Consider the following 19486-nt stretch of genomic DNA (forward strand, 5'->3'; position numbering starts at 1 on the left):
TCCGATAGAGATTCCAATTTGGATACCGATGCTGATTTGGGGACAAAGTGCTCCAGGACAGGACAGACCTTGTTCATCTTCAGAGATGCGAAACTTCGTCTACTATTGACGCCTAGCATCGATATATCTTACGACGACGTCCACTTCATATATGACAAGTTTTCGTCGAGAATGGGACGCGACATGTGCTCATAAAAGCAAAGTCCATTCGAGTTGAGAAAAGTCACAGATACATGATTTTTATATATTAATTCATCTCCAGAATATAAAAAAAACGCATTATTGCAGTATACTCTTTTTTTTGTTTTAAATAGCAAAAGGGGATCACTGTTTTTTGTAGGAAAAACAGGAAATCACTTGAATATTTACTATATTTTAATATTTTGGATCACAATGTAATCGACAATCGTCATTTGAATATTTATGTCAGATTGATTGAAGTTATTACATTTAAACATGCATGTGTATTAATCATGCAAAATAGATGAAGAATATATTGTTTGAATCGTCATGAAAAAATCAATGAAATAATATTCATTCTGAATATGTTAAAGAAAAATGTGAAGATATTTGATTATCCTCAGGCAAAAGGCGCTTTATAAATACAGCTATCATTATCATTATTATTAAGATATCCTCGCTTCATGAATTGAGTACATGTCAATGCATTGGATTTCATTTATAAGTGTTGTGTAAATTCTAAGTCAACATAAACAAAATGGTGTGATCACCAGACATAGCAAAACAGTGCATAGATCTGACACTATTACATACGAAGAGCCTTGTAAAAAAAACGTGGTGGGAAATGCCAGATGCTGTATACCAAATACAAACAAAAATTTTTTCACAACAGCTGCAAAGTTCACAGTAAACCCAAATCTCTTCAACTATAGGAGTATTGTAGATTATTTTGTGTCGCTATGATGAGTTATGATGATTCGAACCGTCGATAAGCAATCCAGACATGAGAGTATAAGGAAATACGAACAGTTTCTTTTTGATGGATGAGCAGCATTTCTTCATCAGAATGGGTCAAATTTTGAATAAACCTGCCCCCAGAATCTGCAAGTTTCTGTCGGCTTCTGGTAAATTGAGTATTTTCTTCATATTTTTTAATCTACTCTCTGTCACATATGGTGACATAACCATCACAACCGCCATGGAAGGGGAATCAACGACACTCAATTTCACCTACCCTTGCGACTGCGCACGCAAAACTTTACGGCATGGATACAAGGCGCCATTTTACGATTCTGCGCGTCAAGACGTAAAAACTTTGCTTGATCATCAAGATATAATTGACGTTGGAAGTGATGCCCTGAATAACACATGTCTCCTGCATCCTAAGATCGACCCGGTCCTGAGGGGTGATGTAGGAGGATACATTCTAACTTTTTATGGTGGTGGCGGAAATATCCTTGGAGATTCAAGAATTGGTTTGAGAGTCAACTACCCACCGGGGAAAGCATCCTGTGAATGGGAAGAGAAGAATGTCACTGATGACTGGGGCTTGATGCTGTGCCATTCTCCAGCAGGAAATGTTCCCGGGCAAATTGCTTGCTATCAAAATGACATTCGCCTTCCTCAGGTTACATCGCCATCGGTGGTTGAAGATATTCTTCAGCAGACTATCTCGGTTAGACATTCAGAAACTGCCTTCTGTTGTGCTTCTTTCCTGGATCAACCTATCGACATGTGTGCGTGCAGCGATTATGTGTGGGATCCGAATAAAAATGGTGACACCAAGAATCCTTGCGCCACTCCTCAGGAGGACTCCACAACGCCTCAAAACCTTTTGGAAGACATCTCCACGTCTATCACTACATCATCTCCAGTAAAAGAAACCGTCGCCGAAAACCATGGCAACATGGTCAAAAGCAATGTATATATTTCATTGCACTGGGGAGTATTATTAGCATTTGTACCCTTGGTGTTGCTGATCGTTGTTCAGTGCTTTGTTCTTGCAGTAGCTTTTCAAAAGATTCGTCAACTTATTGAGCAAGGAAAGTCGAGAGATAAACAAAATGGTAATTACAAAAGCGTTCCAACGGTGGATGTGACACTTTGATCACAATGACTGACTGGCCTTGAAATGTGTGTGTGCGTGGGGAGTGTGTGTATCGATGGATGTGAGGGTGGATGGACGTACGTGTGGCGTAATGGGGGGGGGGGGGTAGTGTGCCTGTTTAAAATGAATCTAAACTTGAAACATCACCAAAATAATGTAGATGTGGATCAAGGGGAAGCAGTGGTGTACCTAGGATTTTCCACGGGGGGGGGGGGGGGCAGAACCGTCCGCCAAAAAAACTGACAAGGGTTAGGAATTAAGGATTTCGTACAAGAAAGAAAATTAACAAGGAAAAAAATTAATGAATAATATAAAGGTCTTCAAGCTCGTCAGGGGGACAAAAAAGGCCTTTCAAGCTCGTCAGGGGGGGGGGGCAGACTGCCCCCCCCCGTAGGTACGCTAGAGAGGGGATGGTCATTAGGGTTAGATCATGTGGTACTTGTTTCGCCTCATTTCTCATTTTCTATTGTTTATTGTAATTTTATGTCATGATAAATTTTCCCATTTTTAGCATCTTTGTCATATTTAGTTTGTAATTTCTATTCGTGTTTGTATCCGGTTTTATGTCGTATACATTTAATTTGATCCTAAAAAAAACATCTCTTCAGTAATTATTCCTTTGTTAATATTATGTCTTTCCATTATATCTTCCTATTTTCCACATTACAAATACTGTGTACTTTTTATTTATTTATACATTTATGTAATTTTGTTGTTTTATGTTGTACATAGGCAAATTGCATGTTGTTTTGATTGTGTTTTTTTTAGTTATTCATTCCTCATTCATTTATTTTACCCTTTAATACTCCTGTTATGTTTATTTTTTAGCTTTTTTGTAGGTATGTTATTTTCTATCACAGTTTGAATATTATCATATGTCTTTCCATTATATCTTCCTATTTTCCACATTACAAATACTGTGTACTTTTTATTTATTTATACATTTATGTAATTTTGTTGTTTTATGTTGTACATAGGCAAATTGCATGTTGTTTTGATTGTGTTTTTTTTTTAGTTATTCATTCCTCATTCATTTATTTTACCCTTTAATACTCCTGTTATGTTTATTTTTTATCTTTTTTGTAGGTATGTTATTTTCTATCACAGTTTGAATGTTGTTCTATGCTTGACATGTTATTGTGTATCTACACAGCCCTTTTGAAGAAATCAGTTGACTGAGGTACGTCCCTCGCTTAAATAAATAGATCAAATGAATATAATCGAAGTACTTATAATAATAGTATAGCAGTGAGGCGCCGATTATGTAGATCCATAATAGCGCACTATAGATACATGTATATTACCCCGGGTGTAGCTCCAGCTGCTAAAGGCGCTTGGTGCTCTCAAGGAATTATCCTGCTGGGTACCCGGCCCTCACTTCACCTTTACCTCACCTGGGTTGAGTGCAGCACAATGTGGGTAAATTTCTTGCTGAAGGAAAATACGCCATGGATGGAAATCGAACCCATGTCACTCTTACTAAAAGACGAGAGTAGACCACGACGCCCTAGTGTTTAGAAAATTCTTCAAACCGGATCATTGTTATTGTAAGCTACGTTGACTATTCATATCGTAAGAAATTAGAAAAGTAAACGGTTTCCATATCGATATTTCCACATTTCACTGCCAACGTCGGTTCGAGTGCCTAACAATGTATTGTATCAGATGTTTGCATGGTGTTTTATTCCACGTGTCCATTGAATGGGGGCGTTATATAGCGATTAAAATTTAAAGGCGAGAAAGAGGCAGATTGGGTGTTCCTTAAAAATGTAAACCAGATGAGAATACCGGCTTGGAGCAGATGAATAGGGTAAAGACGAGTTGGGAACTTTGGTAACAATGGGTCGCTTATAAACGGGAAGTCCATCTAGGGGTAAAATTCGTTTGGATAGCGCAGACAAAAGGGGAAGATAAACATAATTTATATGAATAGCGTAGTTATTGATTTTCAAGTTTTCATTTGTGACGTTGTATGCGAGCATCGGCCCCAGATGTCATATATTTCACAGATTCGATCAATACTCATTTTATTTTGCTGTCGATGATTTAAAATCTTTTTCTACAATCTTAAAAGAAGTTTACCCAACTTTGGGTAAAATGGAAACATAGATGTTGGTTGGGTAATACGATACCAAATATTTTGTAAATTTATGCAATGTTGCGTTAAAATTTACCCTTAACACATGCATTTTGCCCAGTGTGGTGTACAAAAAATACCCAGCAAACCTGTTGGGTAAAATTTTACTCAAGTGTGTTTAGAGTGTAATATTAGCGAATATGGCTATGGCACGATTGTGTGCTTTTTTAAACATGAATATTGAATTTACTAAAGAAAGTGTGGCATTTATATAACCTATCACATGACAAAGTCCCCCCCCTCTCTCTCTCTCACCCTCTGTCTCTCAACCCTCTCTTAATTTCTTTTCCTCTTCATCTTCTGCTTCTTCTACTACTTCTATCCTTTGACTTCTAACCCCTATTCATCCTACTTCTTGTACATATCGACTTGTGACAGAGAAAGTTCACTTCCAAAATATTCTGCCTTTAATCTCACAATGGCAAAACATAAACATACATCTAGCATAAAGTCATTGGAAACATAATTAAGAGACCAAATCTTCATATATGATATTAATGGTATACAATGCATGCCTCATATGCACCTAAACATAATTGCAAAGTATTTGAACAAAACAAAACAATATTCATAATCATGTTATCAGCTGTTGTAATGTTTCTTTCTCTAATATATGATCATTATGTAATCCAATGATAATGATAACAATGAAACAGAATGACAATTGTGATGATGCGGATGATGATAATAGTAAGTTTGCGCAATTTCAACGGGGACTCCAGAACATAGTAAATGCGTTGAAAATGCCCATCAAGTCGAAATGAACAGTTGAGAGGTCTTTGTCGAAAATTTATGAACAGGGACAGCAGATCATCTTAGGATGTGGAGCTGACGACAAAATTGCAAATACGTTTTTTTCATGGTCACAGATGAAACTGCCCTTCGATTCACTAATTTTTGACAAAGTCTGCTTTGTTATGAAGGGCTTTTAACAATGGATACTCTATGTTCCAGAAAGCGTCTGCTTAGAGGTTGCAAAAACTTACTAATAAATGTACTCACTAACAGAACTGAATCTTTGAATGCCTATTCGCATATTGCTGATATTTTGTTCTTTGTTGGTAACAATTAGTCTTGTGACAGTCCTCTTCCTCAAGAAGTCTAGCTTTAATATCTGTCATTTCTATATATTCCTATCAAATCACTATTTTTTCTGTGTACCTACTGGATCACGCAGTTCTCCAGGTGGGTGTTTCATAAAGCTGTTCATAAGATACGAATGACTTTATGCACGACTGGTGATCCTTTCTTGTGCTATGTGATATCCCTCTGTAATTGAGTTATTACCTAAGAACATGTTCCAGTCGTGCGTAAGGTCGTTCGTAACTTTACGAACAGCTTTATGAAACACCCACCTGGACTGGAGGTACATGTAAGCATCAGAAGTATAAGATAAACCCTGGTCATAAGAGTTTTTTCATTATGTACCTCCTCCTCTGACATGGGTAATACTGTCACAAAAACTCTACATTTTGTAAAGATGCTACAAGAATCACAATTCAAGACCGACCTTCCAAATGAGCTGAATTCTCCAAAGTATTGGGATTGTCATTTAAGGAAGAAATATTCAAAAGCATAGAAACAAAAAATCATAATTCCACACACACAAAGATCTTTGATATGTGAAAGACATATGATTTTATAACATACATGTACATTACATACAAGATATAGTATCATTTAAAGAGTTCTTCAAAACTGATGAATTTAGTGTAAAATTGATTGATAATCACAGGAATATGAGAAAAAAACAAATCAGCACACATTCACAAAAGAAGTTCGAAGTATGGGACATTAAATCCCCATTCTAATTTTTTTTTCTTCTTCAAAGCATACCATCACAAAATAAGTTCAATCTCGCTTTGCCTGTATTACCAATAGGTGCCATTTCTTGATTCAGTATGCTAAAAAAATTATATGGTGAAACCTGGCACTTCTTTTGTGAAATCGGGTACGCAATCATACAAAAGGACAATCTAAAACGTAATCTAGCACAATAACAGAAAATCACACACATGCATATGTCAAATAAAAGGGTATAAGGACCCTGGCTAAGCTATTTGGAAAACAAACACAAAAATACCACTAAAAATGTAAGTTGTATGGTAAATATATTTCCCTCATGATAACTGCATCAAGGAGAGGCCATGAAATATCAAGGGAGAAATAAAAGTTTGGTAAAGTAAAAAGATAATGATTTTGTACGTTTTTCTTCGTTCTGGACTTAAAAAGAGGCATATTTACTTATTCTAATCTATGTTTACTTCACATAAACTAGTCACATGGAAAATACAACATGTGGTGCTATCAATAGTCTTTTATTCTATCAATAAAATTACTGTAGTAAATGTTATACAACTCCCAAGAATGTTCTGTTTTCTGATTGGTCCAAATCGGATCACATGATATTCAGCGAATTGCACTATTGCATCGAAAATGCACTATCCTGCACTCTGAGATTCCGGGCAACTCAGTAACATGGGGGGGTGTATAAAACAGACAATGCACCTATTCTTTTGCACAGAAGACCTAAATAATGAACTCTGCTCGACTCGCGAAACAGATATACCGCACTCAGTCCTGCGGGCCTTGGTGTGGTATATCCATTGGCTCTTTTCACAAATTGTTCATCATTTGGCCCTGCATGCACGTGCTTACATAATAAACTGCAGATATAGTTTATAATAAATATAATCAAGACACTTTTTCATTTCTTTCATTTCATTTCAACCATGGCACTTCAAATCATGAATAGCATCACTATTTCTACAATCAATAAGCTTGATGGAATGTAACAAACTACTAAGAATAACAATACTGTCAACTACAAAACAATACTTTGTAAGGTGTACATGAACTACAACTATTGCAACATTATGACAGGCACATGGCTTGAAAAATTGAGTGATACTGAAGTTTCATTTCCAAAAAAGAAAAGCAAATGTCTAATGATTACACAATTGTTCTAACACTCAAATCAAACAAACACATAGTGACCATTATAATATAGTTTTTCATCGAATAAATATCAGTGAAAAATTGAATGACTGTAATCTCAGTTTTTGGACAATCCTTGGTATTACATATATATCTATGAATATACCTGTGCATATGATTATCTTGTAGGATTTAGTTTGATTATGTCAATGAGCTCTGTTTAGGAATACTGAATCCAAGAATATCTTGTTTATTCAGTAAATTTTGAGTGGTGTTCCAAAGCAGAATAAAAATGGTCATGTGTCATGAGGTCGCCCTCTTTTGCGTTACATGGTGATTTTTGCTTTTACGACGCACTTTCAACTTTAAAAACATTTATCTGACAAAGTATACACCCTATGATAGCAAAAATATACATTTTCTGTAAGTAAATTGTACAAGGAATCCAAATCTGCACTCAAAAATAGCATTAGGTGTAAGGCAACAGTTTTACATGGACTTGAATAGGGAAATTCTGATATTTTTTTTAATCTCATGATTTTTGTCATAAAATTTTGTGTAGTCCCCCTATGACAAAAATAATGCTATATTATGACAGAACACATTCAGACCTTTCTAACCATATATCATTGTGTAGAGTTCATGTTCAATGTGTAGGGTTCATGTTCAATTAGTGATCTGAAAATTGACCCCGACTTTAGCCCCAAAAAATCATGCGTTTCAGGAATCGTATACTATATATCAGGTGTTATAATGCTTGCAATACCAACATTTGTTGGGTTTTCTTTGCCTTGTACATCAGAATTTATAAGTTATTAACATTTTAAAAGGAATTGATGGTACATGTAGGTACATAAACAATTCAAAGGAAAAGTAGCAATTGAAATGTAAGTTACACAGTTTGCTTACCGAGGCTCTTATTACAATGATCTGCCAAGTGATGATGACATGCAAGAGACAATGTCTATAGGTTCAGGAGTAAAGACTGAAACAATTTTGCCGATGCTATATGTACAAACATACATATATTCATATGACTACTGCAGCTTCATGAAAGAAGTTTCTAAAGTGCAATTGCACACATTATATCCACATAGTCTGTGTTTGATAGTTTAAAGCCATGGCGGGTTTTGATGAGTTCAAAGCCAAAATATAGTATGCAGTCCTTTGGTATGATAGCATTTGAGGTAGGTTATGTCAATTTGACCATTTCACACAGACACTTATTGTTTTTTTATAATGTCAGTGTGTGTATTTAGTGAAATATGTATATATGAATGTGTAATAAGACATCAGTGAAGATGTACAAACTTTTAAGAAAATAATGCGAAACCTTCTAAAATTCATAACACATTTTCTGGATAGTTGAAGGTCATTGACCTTTGTCAGTTAATAATTTGGATTTACCTTGATACTAAGCAGTATTTTCATCCCCTCAGAATTGTAGGAAGTGTTTTTTTTTTGTAATTGATGCAAGTTTAGTGCTAAACAATAACTGTCATTCAAATATGTGTCAATCTGGAAGAAATGTCAAAATTAAGACATTGCAAATTTATCAGATTTTTATGTTTCAACCTTATCACACAGGTCTATGACATGGCCAAACCTACTTTTCAATCATTGGACAGTAAAGTAGAGTATGTTAGCTTTAATTTCATACCTGCCAAGTTTTGAGAATGAAAAATAGGAATCCAAAATACGAGGACGCAAAGCGTCCTCGTCCGAGGGTGCGAAGCACCCGAGCGGGGGGAGGGTGGGGGAGGGGGTGTCCCCCTCCCACGGTAGGGACTTTTTTTGCATTTTCAAACATGGAAAAGTGGCATTTCCTTGCATTGTTTAAAGTAAATTCACCTTCAATACTATGCCAGGAGTTGATCTAATTTTATTAAAATTCAAAATCATTAATCCATTATTTTGTCAGTTTTTGCATTATTTTGCGTACAATTTTCATTATTTTGCAAATGTGCATTCATGTACAATCTAGTGCATAAGTTCGGCCAGTATTAACCCAAAATATTGAGGCTGCATTCACTGTACATTTGCAAATTAAATTTAACTAATGTTCCGTTATGGGAGGAATTGTTTCAACAAAATAAACACTGGATTTTCTGTTTTTGTGAGACTGGGAGGTTGAGGCGCAGCAACTCGGGCGCGCGCCGGGAGTTTCAAAAGGCAAGCGTTTGGCAGATTCACCAATGATATTACCAACACACTCTAGATATGTACCGGTACACTACACATTCACTTACTCCGCAATACAAAATCATCCGGCGACATGGGCAAAACCTCGAATAAAAAGTGAAATTTTTTTACCTAAATCACCATATTTCGCGTCAAATATATCACCATCGTTGATTATTTACATCGTAGTTAGAAACAAGGGGTCTAAAAAAGTGAATTTTTCACGGTTTTTCCGATGTTCGTGGATTGTGAAAACATGTCCTCACTAAAAACTGGCACTTTCGCGAGCCAATGTCAGCCGCCATTTTGTTCCGGAAGTCAACGCTAATATCGGCTGTTGCGAATACGCTCGTAATTTTCACATGTATTTGCAATGGAACTGTGCACTAAGCAATGTTTGCGCGCCGTTTTAAGTCGCTCTCTGTTTGCATAGCCGTGCACTCCAGTTGTGTATGCATTAGTCGTATCTTACAGCCGTTTATGAGTTAGTCGCATTGTACAGCCGTTTCAATAATTTCAACACTATATTGATTGACCCAAAAATCGGAATTTTGGTTTAAAAATTAGGAATTCGGAATGGAGGTTAAAAAATCGGTATAATTCCGCCAAAATCGGAATGGTTGGCAGGTATGTAATTTGATACCAGGTTTGTAGGTTTAGGCCAAGTTTTAACAAAAATATTGATGTTTTCCCAAAAATTGCGTTTTCCCATTGACTTTGTACAGGCGGCGCCTCTTCCGGGAGTGCCGCTTCCGGCACCACCCCTCATCACCTCTGGTGTCCTGACTTTTGAGAGCTATAACTCAAGTTCTATAAAGTCTACAGCAATGAAACTTTCCAGGCTATTGCCTTATTAATTCAGCTTTAAAATGATACTAAATTTGTTGGAATAGCCTCTATGTTTTGAAAATAAGTAAGAAATACTATAGCACAAAGCCAAAATGTGAAACAGCACCACCCTTTTTGGGGGGCGAGCTCATGACGCATGACCAAATGCAAATTTGAAAGACATTTTCATTTTACATTTTTTTAATATTTACACTAGTGTTTGGATATCATCGGAACACCTACTTCATTAAATTACCTTTCATCTAATCTGTAAGACATTTAAACATTGACATGATCAGTTTTCTAAGGATTTAGACAAAAATAATTTGTTACCTAAAAAGCAAGTTTGATGATCGCATATAATTCCATACTGAGTATGGTAATACAAGTTTATACATGCTGTATGTAAGCCAGTATTTTGGGATTCAATTCTATTAAGACCACTCTATGAAATTGCAAAAAAAATGTTTTTATATTTGGATGACACTTACATTGTAACCAGCCGCTATGTACAAAAGAGAGTAATTCCTCTTACAACAAAATATCATCATCATCCCCCCCCCCTCCCTCCAGCCACAAGCAGTGGCGGATCGGGGATTTTGAAATAGAGGGGGCGCAGACAACACTTTTCTTAGACTCGGTTACATCAATATATATGTTTGATGGGCAGTTCTCATAGGAGGAACATTCAACCTCTTTGTACCCCTTGCCTGGATCTGCCACTGACAACATACAGTTCAGGTACTTCCTATATAAATATTTAGCACCCTAGAATAATTTACTTGAACAAATGGTAAAATTTCTTTTTAAAATATATTTTTATAAATACTTTCAGCCACTTATGAAATCAAAACAAAGCATTTGGCGCGGAGAATTAGGTAGTGAGGTCACACGCTCAGAGTTGATACTTCATTCAACAAATAAAGAAACATATATGTAAAATAAGAACTCATTAATGAGCTTTTCATTATCCTTTTATTGACAAACTCACATAAACTTCTAGAACCACAAGGTTGAATGCATGAAGTATAGAGAGGTATATACATAAATGATTATCATGCAACTCTGTAATGATGGCTGACCTGCCAACCTCTGGGAATGAAAAACTGTATTCTGTAATTAGAAAAAAATGTATTTATCCCCAAAAAAGTGTATTTCATCATCAAATGCTTGGCGCACTCGCTCATCGCGGCGCTCAAGCTGCATGCAAGCTAAAATGCACACAGCTCTTGCAGGATGAAAATAAAACATTGAAACATGTGTATATCTCACCCTGGTTTTTACAAGATGATTTAAAAAAAAAAAAGTTACCTGAAATTACATTGATCTAATAACCATATTTCTGTACATTTTATGAAATAAAGACATATAGAGAAGATTTTTGTCAATAAATTACGATTTTATGTAACAAAAAAAGGAACTAAAACGTACTGGTTGGCAGGTCTGTGATAGGCAAGAAGATGAAGCGCATTCATGAAAACATTGCACAGCACCAAACTTAGTTCCAAGATACAGTTTCAAGATTGAATAGCAATGATTATACTTTTCTTTCAAAACTACATGCAGCCCCCCAAAATGCAAATTTCAGTTAACATAGCTTTTCATATGGCAACCATGCTCCAATGTATCAAAACACATTATATATTTCATCTAAGCCCCCTATCTCACCTTAACCCCTCATTCCACAGAGAGCACGACTGATATAAGAGTCCCGAAAGACCAAGAAACTTACTGGATCTTCCAATGGTCTCTGCGGTCTTACGCGATTCTGAGCACGTTTTTAGGCAGTCTTTCAGGAAGATTTCAATAGTGGTCTCTGCTTTGTCTTTCGACGGTCCCTCAAACTTTTTTGGAGAGAGATCACTGAAAGACTCATCTGAGATCTTGAAAGATCACTGAAAAGACCAGCAAAAGTCCATGGAAAGATTACCATAAGATCGTTTGTTGCACAAAAGATCTCTGAAAAACTAATGAAATGCTATTGAAAGACCATTGAAATACCACTGTAGGACTAGTCTAAGTTCAGCAAAACAAGAAGTATCAATCAGTCTTAAAGTCTTTAAAGGGGTTTTTCTAAGATCACATGAGATCACTAATAACAGTGATCTTGGAGACTGCTGAAAGACCTTGCCAATTTGCATCCTTTCAGTGTTCTTCTATTGATCTTCACTTTTGTGAACTTGGGGGGGGGGCTAAGGAGTGAGATTAATCCAATAAATCTAACTATGGAAAGCTAAAAGCACCATATTTCTTTTTCTAAGAAGATCACGCTGACAGAACCAAAGAATGACCGTGCACAATCATTTGGCATATTTACAGGACATGATACCATTACAAAATTAGCTAAAAGGTCATTATTAGTCATTAAATGTTTGTTCAAGATGCCAACACTTATAAATACCAATGATAATAAATTATCAAGACAAAATAAACTGACATTAAAAATAACATTTACATCTACATCCATTTATTCAGGAATGGCAGAGTAAGATGAAACATGGAATCCATTCAGCATCCATTCAGCCAGTGTATAGATAATGGTACATAAGTTTGGAAAATTAGTTTTTCGTAGACTCTTCTCTACCTTTTATTTCATATGTACTTAACCTGATTATATTATCATGTTGACTTCTGAATTCTCTAATTCCCCATAGGCTTTCTACATGTCTTTCCAGTTCTAAAAGGTAACGAGCTTTCAAATTAGAGAATTCCGTAGTCTACAGTTTACATGTACCTTGAATGGTGAATACAGACTCATATATTATCTTTGGTTTGTCTACGCAAGGTAACTGAAAAATAAATAAATTATTACTAGTTGTTGACTTTATTACTACATGTGTAGATTGCTTTTTTTTCACATATTTTGAAGCCTTTACGCTTATCCTGTTTTAATTACCCGTTTATGTTTGTCCAATTTTCAACACCTTAGGGACTATTTTTATATACCAAGTAAATTCTATCCATATCAATCAGATTTTGAATCTGATCTTTCTCTGATAAGAAGTGTTCTAATGTAGTGAAATCTTTCATTTTCTCCAACAATGGAGTCAAACTTTGAAAATGAAAAGAGTTATCAAAATTCAAAATAAGCTTTAGTCAACACTAAGAATACTGTGAATTGAAATCTGGAATCTATCCATTTTTTTTTAGTAATCAGGTTTACATTAATAGATATGTGAAATTACTTTTCCAAATTGACAAGGCATGAGAATATAGTTTTCTGAATACTGGCTGAGCTACATGTATTTAGTTAATTAAAATACTTGCATCAAAGATATCTTTGGTAAATACAGTACATTTACGAGAGCGCTGTTATGCTGAAGCCCACGCCTACAATTTTCTTTTTGGTCTGGATCTATTTGTCTTAAAATTCTACTTTTTATATCTATGTTTTACCATTATAGTCTTATCACGTGTGTGAAGTAGACTCTAGTCTTGGAGTTGGTGATGTTTCTTATATGATGTAGAATTTGTGTAAATTGAGCTTTTTTATTTGATGTTGAATGTATTTTAATGTAAATGTTTGTAAACGATTATGCGATTCGGCTTTTAAGCCGCTATAGATACCCTTGTTGTAATAAACCGTTTTAAATAACTAATAATACTACAATAATAATACATGTATGCAACATTTATATACTACTTCATATAAACTGCTGCATATTACTCTGGTTTCACCATGATTGAGGGTGCAAGCATAAAAAGAAGTAACAGTGTATGTCATACAGGGTACCTATTTAATCAACCAGGGTATAGAATGGGATACATAATCATTTCTACTACAAGAACAAAGTCTTGATTAATGTCTTCTTTAAAAGTATGGGATGAGAACGATGTCCGTAAAAAATGGATAACAAGCATGAGAAGGGTGTACATCATATTCTTAAATGAAAATAATCTGCTTGTACCTTACCAATGCACAATGTCAAAGTGGATTCATGATAAAAACACCTTTGGCAAGAATAAATATTTTCAGTCCCTGCAAAGATAAACATTTCATTGTACACTGCATATAAAACAAGGCAAGGAGAGCAGTCAATATACATGTAAGAAGCAAGGTCAGTTTCTTCCCCCCAAAAAAAGTTTTTTAAATTCACATTTTTCTAAGTAAGTCGCATACATAGTTTGAAGTAAACTAAATGATATAATTGGCTAATATTATTGTTAAACATATCTTGCCCTTAACGGAAAATCTATTAGAGGTAATAAATTCACAATGCTTCCTAGATTTCTCAACATAAATAGATCCATGACTTACGAAAGCCTCAAATGAAGATAACATTTTTTTTTGCTCAGTGACATTTGACCTCAGGTCAGACATATCACATAGACAGCCTTGGTGGTGACAGAGATCAAAGGTCAGCTCTAGAGAATTCTTTTTTTTTTTTCATCCTCTTTTCTCATCATTTGCATGAGACACCCATGCTCACAAATTTCTGTGATGAACAGACACAGAATGCTGAGGATTTTTTTTTTTATCTTTTAACCTCATTTACCAATTCTCCAATTTGACAATGACCCTTGCTATTAAAGATCAATATCAAATGAATGATAATATATAGAAACACTCAAACTCCCATCACCAATTATCTGTGACCTTGATGAATAATGACCTTTGACACTCAATGGCCTTTGACATTCCAATAGGATGGAACCTAATGATTCACAGCAGATTCTTCAAATGAGAAACTGCTTGAAGTTGAATCTGGTCCCTCTAATACATAATCAGAAAGACTGATTATATTTATTTCATGCGACCCTGTGATAACTTAACCTTGTAACCTATAACCTTTGACCTCCAAATCAGCTGCATACATCACACTTAAGCATCTGCAGGACTTCTTTCCCACAAGCAAACTACCCTGATCTTCTCTTTCCATTGCCAATTACCTTGGTGACCTCTTGCGATGACTCCATGACGACTTCACCGTTGACCTTTCAAGGAAAGCCGTCACCAAGGCCACCATCCATGTCAAAGTTGTACGGGTTGGACGGGTTTCTCTCATAGTACCAGGACTTGGCCACTGACAGGAGCTTGGCAGCTTCGGACTTTCCTGTCTCTTCTACCATGGATCCAAAGAGGCTCTTCTCGTCCTTCAGGAGAACGTAAGGTTCGTCGAACTCTATAATTCGACCCTGGTCCAGCACCTAGTAATGAAAATGAATGATAGAACAGTGGCTAAAGGTCATGCACTTATAAAGATTACATGATAGCATAAAGTTCATTGAACTCTATGATTAAATGCTGGTCCACCACCAAGAAATAAAGATGAATAGATTAGAATTATCTCAAGGTCATGTTATTTAACAGATTTCAAGAAAACAATAAGGTTCATTGAAATCTATATCATCCTGGTCCAGCACCTAATAATGACAATGATTTACAGAGCAGGAACAGCTCAGGGCCGAACTTGTTTTTAAAAAATCACAAACATCCTTAAAATATGAGTTCAATATAGGGTCGAACAGATTACAGCCATCACTTTTCATTTGTAAATATCTAAAATTTTTAAAGGAAATTCCTCTAATCTCTGACTTAATTTTGTATCAAAAGCTCTTCAGAACTGCAGCGTATCTTTCAAATCAAAGGCTGAATTTGAGCAGAATATATTATTGCCTACCAGAACACGATCACTATCCATGATTGTATTGAGCCTATGTGCAATGGTCAGTACTGTGCACTTCTTGAACTTCTTCCTAATGGTCAGCTGGATCAACTGGTCAGTCCTAATGGAGAGATCAAATTATAAGCATATTCAGTCATCTAAAAGTGAATGTGTAGCTCTACAGGAAATTCCATTTAGAAGAGCTGTGGCTCAGTGCTTAAGTATCTACACTTTTAACCACAATGTCCGAGGTTCTAATCCCAATGCAGGACACATGTGTACTTTGACAAAGTGTTTATGTACATTTGCCACTCTCCATCCAGGTGCATGTATATTAAAAGAGTATCAGTAGGAAGGAATTCCTTGCATGCCTGAGCGGTGGCATGACATTTGCTCCTGCGTCAATAGCTCCGCACATTATCTTGTTAAAGATACATGTATAGGGTTAGGGTTGCAATAGGGTTTTATGTTAGGTTTAGGATAGCGTATAGTGTTAAATCCAAGGTTGAAGTTGGTCTTTCCATGAGTGTGTGGAATTTACAGTGGACCAATTGTCACCTCAGCAAATGTCATGGAACCGCCTGACCGCCCGATCAAGGTAGCCATGCTAAAAAAGAAAAGTATGCAGTGCTTAGAAATATCATATGATACTGCACTTCAAGTTCAATCTCAAACCTGCCAACTAGTAAATGTTTCTGTATCTTAGTACATGTACACTCACCTAGGATCTACATTGGCCGTGGCTTCGTCCACGATCAGGATCTTATTCCGATGTAATACCGCCCTCGCTAGGCAGACAAGCTGCCGCTGACCGACGCTGAAGTTCGTCCCGCCCTCGGACATCCCCATTTCAAGTTTTCCTGGGTTTTCCTCAACGATGGGCTTGAGTTGGACCTGAGAAATTTGTGAGAATGGTAATAATGTAAACATTCTTCCTTCTAAAATATATGGAAAGAATGTCCCATGCAGAGCAGCCAATCTTAACTCTTTTCCTGCCACAGACAGAGTCATTCCTGTGCCACGTTAATTTCAAGGTGCAACCCTAAAAAGGGTTTTGCAAGGACCATGCTAATTAAACTTACAATAGCTTTTGATTGGTTTATTGTACAGAGAAGCATTGTGTACACAGTACAATGAGATGCACACATCACTAATGTATATAAGAGTATGAACAGTAGACTAATGATGATAAAAAAGAACCTCGCGCACCAAGAAACAAAAGAAACTCGCGCACCAAGTGGGAATCGAACCCGGGTCACAGGAATAAAAAAGCGCCTGCACACAGATATACTCAATGAAACAATAATAGACATACTAATAAGAGTATAAAGAGCTTTTTACATGTATCTTACCTCTTCTAATGCGTTCCATATATTATCATCTGTATGTTGGTTGAATGGGTCAAGATTCTTGCGAAGAGTTCCACTAAATAATACAGGATCCTGGGAAGATAAGAAAATTATATGAAGCTCAAAAAATTGTTAAATCATTGATTGATATGAATTGCAACCCTGTGTCATTATTTTCTACCCAAATATTCCTTGAAAACACACAAACCATGTAATTAACTTTATCAATGCCAACCTGCTTCGTCTTGCTACTTCTATCTCATATCCACCATCACTGCTAAAGTGTATGTGGGTTTTTCCATGAAGTTGGGGCACTAATTGTGACATTTCAGCATAACTCAATATTAATCATACACATTTTTTGCCTGTAGGCTTTACAATGCATTTGTATTTTAAGACCATACATGTTACTAAATGACGTTATTGCACCCAACAGCGTATACCACAACCGTTACACGGACATGGTGTCCAGTAGCATTGGGATATTAACATTTGGTCCTCGAAGTCAAATTGTGGCAACTAGGTTGACCAAAAATTGATACAATAGGCACATTTACTTGTCAGTCAGGTAACTCCATACCTCACATTTCCTATTCATAGTTTCTATTTTGAGAAGAAAATTAAAAAGTTGTGACAAATGCTAATTGGTGTACACCAAGCGCAACAAACCATCAAACAATAAATGGAAAGAGTAATTGGTATCAAGTTACGCAGAAAGGACATTATTTTGCCAAATCTATCCACAGTAAATAAAGAGGCTTTAATAGGAGGCAATAATAATTTGTGAACAAATTTTCGGCATTTCTTCTGTGTTTAAGATCACATGCTTGATCTGTAATGAAAATCATAAGTCAGAAAAAATTTAGAACCAGTGGGATTCGAACCTGTCATCTACTGATGATTCATTATTCATATTCATTACAGATCGAGCATGCGATCTTAAACACATAGGAGTAATGCCGAAAATTTGTTCACAAAAAAAAACCTATCCTCCTTTTTGATATTCATTAATACACATCCCGTCTTCCTCCACCACTCCATTTATGATCTCTTCCTTGGACTAAAAACTCTCAACCATTCAGTTGATGAGTTTCTTCACTCCGGTACACCTTACGTAAACCCTCCTTTGACATGCTGATAGAATAACTTGTTACGCTCTTGTCACAAAATAACTGCAAGAATCTACATAGTCTCCGCTATCTTCCCTTGATGTTTCCCCATCACATGTTTCTAGTACCATTGTCTTTCCAATATGATGTTCACTTTAATTTTAATTAAATCTAATGGCCCATATTCTGAAGTCGGGTTTAACTTAAACTCAGGTTTAAAGATGTGGTTTAAGTATGGGAAGCCAATTGTTACATAATCATTAACAGTAGAGATATCATACATGTACTTCCGCTCATTCGGCTCTCAAATCATTCATAATTGTGTGGGAAGTATAAATAGATGATTTTCTTCACCATCTATGAATCGCGAAAGAGCACAGTAAACATACAAACTTAATAAACATACATATGAAACATACAACTTAATAAAACTTTTGATACTTTTGGCTTCCCATACTTAAACCACAACTTTAAACCTGAGTTTAAGTTAAACCTGATTTCAAAATACAGGCCATTGTATTTTGCATGCTATTTCAAGAGTTGGAAATAATCACTTTTAATATTTCTTGCCACCAACACCCAGTTATGGTTCCTGGGGGTGTTTCACAAAGATTTAAGCATGACTTAGAGTCGCACTTAAATACCGAGTTGTGTACGGTATGAAAGGCTTGACCGCATTGGTCAGATCGTGTCATGAGGACGCCCACTATCACCATCATCATCACCATCATCACCATCATCATCATCACATCATCATCATCATAATCACCATCACTATCTTCATCACCATCATCATTATCATTAATAATAAATAAAATGAAATGTAAGTCTTCAATCCATAAAATTCTCATGGTGGACTCACCTGTGGTATAAATGATATGCGTTTCCTCAAGGCATGAAGACCTATCTCTGTGATGGTGACGCCATCGATCTTCAGGATCCCCCTGGGCTCCGTTAACCTCATGAGGGCAGCCATCAAGGAACTCTTACCAGCCCCCGTTCTACCAACGATACCAACCTAAAAGATAAGCATAAGATTGAAATAAGGCACCAACAATACCAACAGGAAAGATAAGCCTTAGTTGCTACATGGCACTAGTATCAACCTAAAAGATAAGCATGATATTGCTACAGTATAAGGCATCACTGATACCAATCTAAAAGACAGCATAAGTCTACTATGAGGCACAAAACCATTACCAACCTAAATGATAAGCATGAGATTTCTTTAAGGCACCACCAATACCAACATGAAAGATAAGCATAAGATT

The 19486-nt window shown here is 36.0% G+C and overlaps 2 protein-coding genes and 2 long non-coding RNA genes across 4 annotated transcripts in view; 2 read left to right on the forward strand and 2 right to left on the reverse strand.

The window, feature by feature from the left end:
• The first annotated feature begins 983 nt into the window (after window positions 1-983).
• Window positions 984-2164, forward strand: LOC121430177. The gene has a single exon (XM_041627455.1). It carries the CDS (start codon window positions 1001-1003, stop codon window positions 2066-2068), a length of 1068 nt encoding a protein of 355 aa, XP_041483389.1. The 5' UTR covers window positions 984-1000; the 3' UTR covers window positions 2069-2164.
• Window positions 2165-4518: 2354 nt separating this feature from the next.
• Window positions 4519-7109, forward strand: LOC121429870. The gene is made up of 2 exons (XR_005971978.1): window positions 4519-5394; window positions 5572-7109. It is a non-coding gene; the product is annotated as an uncharacterized LOC121429870 (long non-coding RNA).
• LOC121429869 lies at window positions 6302-10427 on the reverse strand. Its single transcript, XR_005971977.1, has 2 exons — window positions 9967-10427; window positions 6302-8802 (listed from the first exon to the last, which is right to left on the reverse strand). It is a non-coding gene; the product is annotated as an uncharacterized LOC121429869 (long non-coding RNA).
• Window positions 10428-11937: 1510 nt separating this feature from the next.
• LOC121429462 (ATP-binding cassette sub-family C member 4-like) overlaps window positions 11938-19486 on the reverse strand; it is a 44643-nt gene continuing 37094 nt past the window's right edge. Inside the window, exons 24-28 of the mRNA XM_041626479.1 lie at window positions 19078-19233; window positions 17110-17199; window positions 16479-16651; window positions 15773-15878; window positions 11938-15299 (exon numbers count right to left, since the gene is read on the reverse strand). Coding sequence (XP_041482413.1) covers window positions 15090-15299; window positions 15773-15878; window positions 16479-16651; window positions 17110-17199; window positions 19078-19233 — 735 coding nt within the window. The 3' untranslated portion in view covers window positions 11938-15089. The remainder of the gene's footprint in view (window positions 15300-15772; window positions 15879-16478; window positions 16652-17109; window positions 17200-19077; window positions 19234-19486) is intronic.

This window comes from Lytechinus variegatus, chromosome 16 (assembly GCF_018143015.1).
Source record: "Lytechinus variegatus isolate NC3 chromosome 16, Lvar_3.0, whole genome shotgun sequence".
Lineage (NCBI taxonomy): Eukaryota > Metazoa > Echinodermata > Echinoidea > Temnopleuroida > Toxopneustidae > Lytechinus > Lytechinus variegatus.